Source organism: Orbicella faveolata, unplaced genomic scaffold, assembly GCF_042242905.1.
Source record: "Orbicella faveolata isolate gen_17 unplaced genomic scaffold, um_ofav_v1 contig_13, whole genome shotgun sequence".
Taxonomy (NCBI): Eukaryota; Metazoa; Cnidaria; class Anthozoa; order Scleractinia; family Merulinidae; genus Orbicella; species Orbicella faveolata.
Window position 1 is genome coordinate 13,027,168 of NW_028301540.1, and position 9,203 is coordinate 13,036,370.

The window sequence follows — 9,203 nt, forward strand, 5'->3', positions numbered from 1 at the left end:
AATGCTCTCCCATTGTTCCCTAAGTGTCCAAACTTTGGATCTATATGACATGACCAAAATAAACTCTGAAACAGATAATCGAACGGTACTGCCAGGTGTGCTAGAGATAAATGTTTTAGGCGATGTACGTTTTACCATGATCTGAATTATCATAGCAACGTTATGATGCCATACCCCATTGAGACCAAATATCTTATTAGGCCTGTTTTTGATAAGGGATAATTTTGAAAATACGACATCGGCATCTTAGTCCCGACGTAGTTGTCTTAACGATGAAACAATTTTAAAAGCCCATATGGGAGTCTTTTGGAGAAAATTGCGGGTGAAGTTTCAAGGTGACAAAATACAACTGACAAAAACAAAACTATTAAAATTACAGTTGTCCGAGGTTTATGTTTCGAACACTATTTTGAAGGCAAAAGTAAAAATATCGAGGTGACATAAAAATTTGAAACGGTATTGAGACAAGACTTGACTAAATAGTATTTTAGTCTCATAAATCTTATAACATACGATTACCTTCAGTGAAAATTCTCAGAAACATTGGCTTGAATATTAACTGGTTTGAATTTTTTTTTTTTTTTTTGCTTTCCATCTAAAACTAAATTGGTCGGGAATCAACCCGGAAGCTAAATGAACCTTTTTTTTTTAAACTTGGCCCTCAAAAAGAACAATTGATGCTGTATTCAATGCAGTTCACTGAGTTTCAAATTCACTTAAACATTTGAAGTCCGCTAATTTTTAGCCTTGGACTAGGAAACTGCCGGGCTGAATTTTACGCTTGTAGTTTTAATTTGCACATTTCTGTATATTATGTATTCATAAAACACTGAAGAATTATTATTATTTTTTGTCGCAGGCATAAAAGATGATTGCGACGATAATTCTCCAGGCCATTGTTCTTTTTGGCACAGTACAGACAAGTAAGCCATTCGCTCATTTAATCTTTGTGCGGTTGTGTTTGGTGGTTTTGTGTGCCTTGTGGCCGTACGTGATCGTCTTGTTTAAAACTGCCAGTTACCGTGACAAATTCGTGGCCTATGACAACTTAGAGCTCCTGTATTTTAATGTTTGTCTTGGCATCATATTGACCGCCACATTCTTATGACAATCATTCAGATCTGCGATGAAGCAGAATTCTGTCAAACATAATGAACAGTACAGTATCATAGAATTGTTTATATCCAAGCCCTCATGAAAAACTGACTCAATTAATACTCATGATTAGTTACAATAGCTAAAAAACCGTTTTTGATCTTTTACAAAATAATTGGCTACTACCAGCAGAAGGTCGTAGATTCCCTTGAAAGTTATCCTTGCAGCGGGTTCTCGCCTCTTAACCCAGTTTTATTAATTGACTTAACGGTATAGTCACACGGACAAAACACTGAAAACAACTTTTAAACCTGTCTCCATTTATACCATGATTACCGTCAAATTTTGTCGTATCTCAGTCACAAGTTTTTTTATCAAGTTGTCATGTAATAGTTTAGGCATTATATATAGAACGATATCTAAGTAGATCAAGATCTGAAGGTTTTAACAATTTCCTGGGAATTGTTCAACTTTGTTTTAGTTTGAATTTAATCCAAACTTTATGATTACTTTCAGCGCCTACCGGATCAGCCATAAATAGTAAGTAAATAGGAAAAAACAGGAAAAAATTTTATTTTTTTTTAAACAAAAACCTCAAACAAGGGATAAGGAAAAAGTCATCAAAGTTCGTGGCCATGTGCGTTGAACTCGATTTTCAGCTTTTCGTACCAAAACGGTTCAACAACAATACAACAAAGTGGCAGTACATCGTCTTGACACACACGTATTTTCAAGACTTCCGCGGAGACCTGCCACGCATTTCGTGGTGTATAATCTCTATGAAACACCCCAAGCAAGCAAGTTCTTGTCTACTTTTCTGCTTGTTTGGCTCATCCTGTTGCTTGTTGACAGTATCCGCAACAGTTTATTTGGGTATATCTTGTTTTTTCGCTTAGTTCAGACCAAGCATTCTAAAGGGTACAGAAAGTTCAGTGCTCGGTTCCACAACTTTCCTGATGCTTTTCGAACACTGGCTGTTAGTACTTCGCCATCTTTACTAGAATGGGCTTTCCAATAATTCGCAACTTATTCCCTGTACCTTGTGACGAACTTTCTTACAGAAGTACGATATCTCCCTTTGCGGCTTAATTTGTAAGTTGGATTCTATGAGCTTTTAAGTGTTTCTTGGTTGTTTCACGCAGACTCAATACGAATTCGTTTTACCACAGTTTCCAAACATGGCAAGTTGTCTGTGAGGAACCTAATCTCCCAAGGAAGTCCGATCTTGATATTGATCTTCTGGTGCTGGGAAAGTACACCAAGTTTTGGATTTAGGCATAGGAAGTGCACATTTGAGTTCAAAATAAGCTCGCACATTCACAATGGTCGCGAGCTAACGACAACTTTGACTTCTGTAAAAAGTGTTTCCAACTAGACAAACAAATTCTTTCAGTATTCTTTCGAAAAGACCGTTTCACAAGTACGTCCCACTAGACGTTCATAAAAGCCCCCCATCCAGGGGGCCAGTTAAATGATTAAGCTCCATTCAATTTCTTCATTGGCTAGATAACTTTTTGTATCAAGACTAGTGGTAGAGAACTGTCATGCCTCATTAACGGCCAACTTCTCAGGTTTAAACTGTGGAGCGTTGTCAGATATTATCTGTTCTGGTTTGACTCGTCTAGCAATATAAGTCTTAAGGTTCCAAGTTGGTCTAAGCTTGTGTATGGAAAGGGTAGTTCTGTATTGGCCTCCTTAATGTCGTCTACATCTTTGGAAGTTGAGGAGAACTTTTTTCACTGTTGTGCTTCCCAGTAAGATCCAGAACGTTTTTCTGATATTTAACATTGTCTGAGATACCCCTGCATGCACAAACTTTAGCTGTTTGGTGATGTGGTTTTTTTGACTACCGGTATCCACAAGTAATCTTGTGGTCACTTTTCTAGATTTTTCTAGATCATCTACCTCGAAGGTGGGAATTTGCATCAGCACTTGCTCATCAGAGACCTCTGAGGTGACGATTTCTTGCCCTGCATTAAACACACGGCCTAGTATTGGTCCTGGAATCCCTTAGACAGAGACTTTGCTTTAGACATATAAAACAATTTTCCTTGACCTTTCCTCTTTTGGCTGTCACGGTAGAGCACTTGCTATATTCATCACTCCAGTGTTCTGCATTGCAATAGATACAGACCTCTGTCTTTCTGATCAGATCTGAAGCCTTTAATTATTCCATCTCGGAACATAGGCCACTGACAAAGTCCCTCCAGTCCCCAATGTCCTTGGACAGGCGTTCCAGCTGGTGCCAGGAAAGACCTCTTGACTGGATGGTGTGGTCTATGTCTCTCCTCCAGCCGTTGCATGCTCTCGCTCTCCGTCTACTTCCCTTCGGGTTCCAACGAAGAGCTTGTCGGTCAATGCAGTAATTTGGTCCTCTGAGTGTGTGGCCAATCCATGTCCATTTTCTGCTTGTCATCTCTTGTCTCATAGGTGTTTGCGCTGTGGTTTCCCACAGGCTAGCGTTGCTGATAGTGGCAGGCTAGTAGATGCCAAGGATTCTACGCAGGCACCTATTAATAAAGGTCTGTAGTTTTCACATGGTCTTCTCGGTCATTCTTCATGTTTCCGACCCGTAAAGCGATACAGACTTAACATTAGAATTGAAAATTCTAATTTTGGTGGTTGTTGTTATTTCCCTGAATCTCCAGATGCTTGCTGAGGCATTAAATGCGCTGCGTGCTTTCCCTATCCTTGCCAATACGTCTTCATCTGTTCCTCCCGTGATATTAATAATGCTACCTAAGTATGTGAAGGATGTTACATCTTCTATGCCGAGATTATTGATCATGATCTGCTCACTCGCATTGCTATTAATCTTGATGGTCTTTGTCTTATCCGTGTTGATCTTAAGCCCTAGTTTAGATGAGATAACTTCAAGTTTAGTCGTTTTCGCCTACATCTGAGAATGAGTATGCGCCAGAAGTGCAAAATTATCGGCAAAATCCAGATCTTCAAGTTGGTCTGCAAGGGTCCATTGAATTCCATTTCTTGAGCCAGTTATCGTCTCTTTCATAATCCAATCAACAGCAAAAAGGAAAAGGAATGGAGATAGTAGTCAGCCCTGTCTTACGCCTGATTTAATACTAAAGCTTTCAGTTAAGTCTCACTCATGAAGAATACGGCAGTTTGCTCCCTCATAGGTGTTCTTAATTACAAGTGATATGATCTTGCTAGGGGTTCCGTAGTTGGCCATCAGGTCCCACAGGACATTTCTGTCCAGGTTATTGAAGGCTTTCTCGTAGTCAATGAAATTTGTGCCGTCCTCCATTCAAGCGACTGCTCCACGATTATGCGCAGGGTAGTTATTTGATTTGCTGTTCATCTTGAGAGTCTGTAGCCTGCTTGGTTCTCCCGCAGTATCCTATCCACGGCTTCCCTCATTCGTTCCAGGATTATACGATTCAAGACCTTTCCAGTGGTTGACAGGAGCATTATTCCCCTATAGTTCTTGCGGAAGCTAAGGTCGCCTTTCTTAGCTAGCTTAACCAGGACCCTCTCTCCATTCTGATGGTATCAATCCTGATCCCAGATCTTTATCAGAAGGCCATGTAGCATGTTCACTGAGGTACTGATGTCGGCTCTCAATACCTCCGCAGGGATGTTGTCAGGACCTGTTGATTTGTTGTTCTTTAGGGATTTGATCACTTTTTCAACTTCAGCCCTGGTTGGGGGTTCACAGCTTATATCGAGTTCCTGGTTAGCTGGTAGCAGTATTGGAGGTTCTATTGGGGGAGGCCTATTGAGGAACTGTTGAAAGTGCTCTACCCATCTTTTGTGTTGCTCCTCTGTTGTTATTAGTAGACGGACATTTAAATCCCTAATTTGGCGGTTTGGTGCCTTAAACTTCCTTGAGAGTTGCTTAGTTGTATCATTAAGTATCTTCATGTTGTGTTGCCTAGCTGCAGCTTTTGCTTCTTTTGCTAAGTCATCAATGAACTTCCTCTTGTCCTTCCTCACACTTTTTTTAACATCCTTGTTTGCTTCAGTGTACTCGGCATGGGCCCTTTCTTTTTGCAGTCTTGTGCGTATCCTGTTAAGGTTCTCTTTCTTTAATCTTTTCAGAACTACCTTTGAGATGGTGTCTTTTGATATCCAAGCTTTGCTATGTTGTTTCTTTCGCCCAAGTATTTCCTCGCTTGCTTCTATCCATACCTTCTTCAGGCTATCCCAACTTTTGTCTATTGGATCTCCGGGGTCCTGCATATCTTGGAGGCTTGGTATTTATTCCTGGTCGTAACAGAAAATTGCTGGGCAATAAAGGGATCTTTCAGTGAGTTGATGTCGTATTTCACTCTGCTTGCCACGTATCTGCCTAATTGTTTCAGCTTAAGTTGTAGCTTACCCACCAGGAGGTGATGATCCGAACTAGCATCTGCTCCCCTCATCACCCTCACATCCAGCAGTGTTCTTCTAAACTTTCTTGATATGCAGAGGTGGTCTATCTGGTTTTCAGCAGTATAGTTGAGACCCAAGTGGCTTTATGTATTCTTTTGTGCGGGAAAACGGACCCTCCTATTACCAGTTCATGCTCGGCACACAAATCTGCGAACTTTTCCCCATTATTTTTCATGTCCCCTAGTCCATGCGTACCCGTGACTTTTTCATAGCCGGTCTTACAGCTTCCAATCTTGGCGTTAATATCGCCCAGTAAGATGGTCAGTTCTCTCTGTGGTCTGTTGCGGCCCAACACGCTTTTGAGTTTTTCATAAACCTGGTCCATTACCTCATCACTAGCCTCATTTGTAACTCATGATCAATCGAGCGAGGATCCTTTTTTGCTTCGTTCTAAAAGTGGCTGTCATCAACCTAGAGCTTACTAGCTGCCAACCAATGAGAGCCTTCTCCGCTGCCTAGATAGCATGAATCCTATCCCTTCAGTGTGTGGTGCCCCGTTATGGGTATGACCAGAGTATAATATCAGCTCTTCTGTGGAGAGACGTAATTGGCCCGTTTGAATCCATCTTGTCTCTGCTATCGCAAGAAGACTGATGTTATGCCTTGAAGAAAGGAGAATTCATCATTTAGGTATCCGATGTTGCTGGCTTTGCCTACGCGTCGTCATGCGTTCACAGGGTGAACTTCCTCTCACAAGACAGCTGGTGTATGTTTGGTGCTTCATCTGTGTTTCTGTAACAGTGGTATTTTCACTAGGTGGGGTTGTTAGCCCAACGCTAAACCCCCAATAACCTGGAGGGCGGTGTATTTTCTGTCAGAGTTCCTTCCCTTAGCCATGGGTTCCGGTTATTAAGGCGCCGGAATCTCGCCTTCCACCATTTCCACTCAGCTGCAGCAACATTGCCACATTACCAGGGTTACCAGAGCCTATGATGACGGTGGGCATTTCTCAGTATTTATATGAAGCGTACCTGATGGCCTCAGTACGCTAAACTGAGACCCCTTACTAGCCTTCAACCCTGACCTCTCTCTTTGTCACATTCAAATCTTTAAGCGGTTTTGAACCAAAAAACAATGACTCAGTAGTAGTTAAGGCTTCACTGACCAGAAAAAAGGACCACATGCTCAACAGGATGTGTACTGTCATCTTTGCTGGAACATTTTCTATCAGCATTTTCTCGATTTGTGATATATTTGTGCAAGTTATTTCTGAGCAGCCTAACAATCCATTTATCATCCTCCCCTTTCTGGTCAGTTAGGTGAGTTATTGCGTCTTTGAGTAACTTGGACATGATCAGGGATGTGAGTACTTCTGCAATGACATCCTCCACCAGGAAAGAGCCGGAAAGTGCACACAAAAAAAGAAAAATATTCGGAGGAATCAGTGCAATGATCGTATGTCATTTACCCTATGTGTCTAAACGAAACAGTCATGATGTGAGACCTCTAAGGAAAAACATACTTTTCAAAGTGTTTTCCCTTTACTAGTACAATTAATTAGCTCATTCCAGACGTTTTTAACCATTAGTGTTTTAGCGATTTTAATCTGTTACCATAACCAAATTGGAAGTGTATAGAGTGTATAGAGTGTACCAAAAAGGTGCGATTAGGTATAAATGTCATTCAACGGAAATCAAGTCTCAAATCAAATTTTAGCTTGAGGTTCACAAAATGACTTCCTTAACTTCTACCAATGAAAACCAATTTTCTATTTTTAGGCATGATATATTGTCCCTAAAGTGTTCAAAGCTTAAAACTGTTGTTCTTTTTGTTTTTACTCCCAGTTCAAATTTGTCATTTCATTTCAGATGGTGGTCTTATACTCAAAAGTGATGAAGTTCTTGAGATCAACACGACTGCTCCGTCCATTAATTGTTCATCTAGTTGCAATTACCACGCCTCACATGAAAACAGAAGCTCCTCTGCAGGTTACACTTTTCCAGTTGCCGTCATAACATTCACTGGTGACCTTGTGTTCGAGAGCGGCTCAATAGTCAAAGTAGTCGGGGAGTATGCTCTTAGTATAACAAGTCTGAAGGGGAGCATTGTTATACAAACTGATATCAACATGACCTGCGGGGAGACGCGACTCAATACAATATGTCTTGGTGGATTTACGCAGTCGGCAGCTGGAGTGCCGGTTGGTCTACCTCACCAACCAAAGAAAATAGTATATCAAGGTAAGGGCAGCATTCCGATATCTTGTTTTCTCTTTTAGTTGTGTCACTTTTGCACGCAATATCTAATCATGGCATCTATACTGCATTTTATGGTCTTTACAACCACGTTCATGTTATTCTGAAAGGAATAACAGGACCTAGCCTGCTATTTGTTATTTGTCTTTTAACCGAAACAATGATTACAGACTACGGCATATATATCCAACTACAATCTCTTATAACTACAGCAGATAACCTTTCGCTCATTAAATCTTTGGAAGTAAGTTTCTCCTCCATTGTATTGAATTATATTTTCAAAATCTGGATCATTGGATAATGCAATTGAAGAGTTTTCATTGGCTTAGGCATCATGGTATATGAGCAATTTTACCATGCTCTCCAACTGAATAAATAGTATTAATTAGCGCAGGCGTAAATTTTGTTGGCGTTTTCATTTTTCTTTTTACTAATTTGGAAACTACATACAATCATTCATTACCATAATGCAAAGTAACAAACAAAATTTGTAGAGTGTGTCGAAATTGCAACCGGCCATGCGTTTCTGTCGATAAAACTGTCATAACTCAGGTGATAAATTCAAAGATAGTTAAGGTGGGGATTCACCCAAACACACACCATTTTTTCAATCTTTTCTCGTGCTAAGATTTAATTCCAAACCATCACAAAGTATACATTTTTAAGACCAGGGGACTGTAAATATCGAGAATTGATCTTCAAAACTGAAATCACGGATTTCTTCATATTTTGCCAGGAGAAACCCTTTGGTGAACTATTTTCAAAAATAAGACTAAAACTTGCCAGAGAGTTTTCGATTTTGAGAAATCCAACAAAAAGGAGAATTGCGGTTTTCGCGCTGCGGCCGCAATAAATCCAGCCGAAAATTTGGACATATTCACATCAGTCTCAGAGAAAGACGGCTCGGTCTATTAAAATGATCTTTAGCTTTTACAAGTATGTTTGGCATCACAACTACAACACAACGATGTAAAAATGTTGTCAAGAAATGCATTTTCACGTCGGTTTAGGAGCGCCCGAAAATTGCTAGGCTTTGCACTTTGAAAACAATATAAAAATATGGCATTTTTGAAGGCAATTTTCATACCCTGGTACACCGAAATTGTAAATGAAAAGTACATTTTGCAAGCCCTGTTATTGCTTTACAACATACAAAAATTCAGCTGGGGCAATTGAAAAAGCTGTATAGTAAAACATGCGTAAGAAAAGGCTTTGTACGCGTACGTAATTTACACAAAATTAATGAGGGTCACGCAAGCACAATTTTTACCCGTGTCTACACGAAATTCAAGGCTCAAAAAAGCACTCTGGTACATGGCTTCACCCAACGAGATTACACTCCGGGAGAGATCAATCATCTCAACTACACATCAGGCGAAGAAAAAATGGGGTAAATAAAACGGCGAATTCTGAGAATATTTTCAAAACAGGTCACTTGAGTAATGTGGGCGACCCTTTGACCTTTCATGTCATTCAGAAATCAGTACACGGCAGCTCTTGATTTGACTTTCATTCGTC

The 9,203-nt window shown here is 40.2% G+C and overlaps 1 protein-coding gene across 1 annotated transcript; it reads left to right on the forward strand.

Moving 5' to 3' along the window:
- Positions 1-569: 569 nt before the first annotated feature.
- Positions 570-7,838, forward strand: LOC149115066 (uncharacterized). The gene is made up of 3 exons (XM_089285848.1): positions 570-923; positions 1,612-1,635; positions 7,299-7,838. The coding sequence occupies exons 1-3, from the start codon at positions 869-871 to the stop codon at positions 7,706-7,708; spliced, it is 489 nt and encodes a 162-aa protein (XP_089141974.1). The 5' UTR covers positions 570-868; the 3' UTR covers positions 7,709-7,838.
- Positions 7,839-9,203: the final 1,365 nt, after the last annotated feature.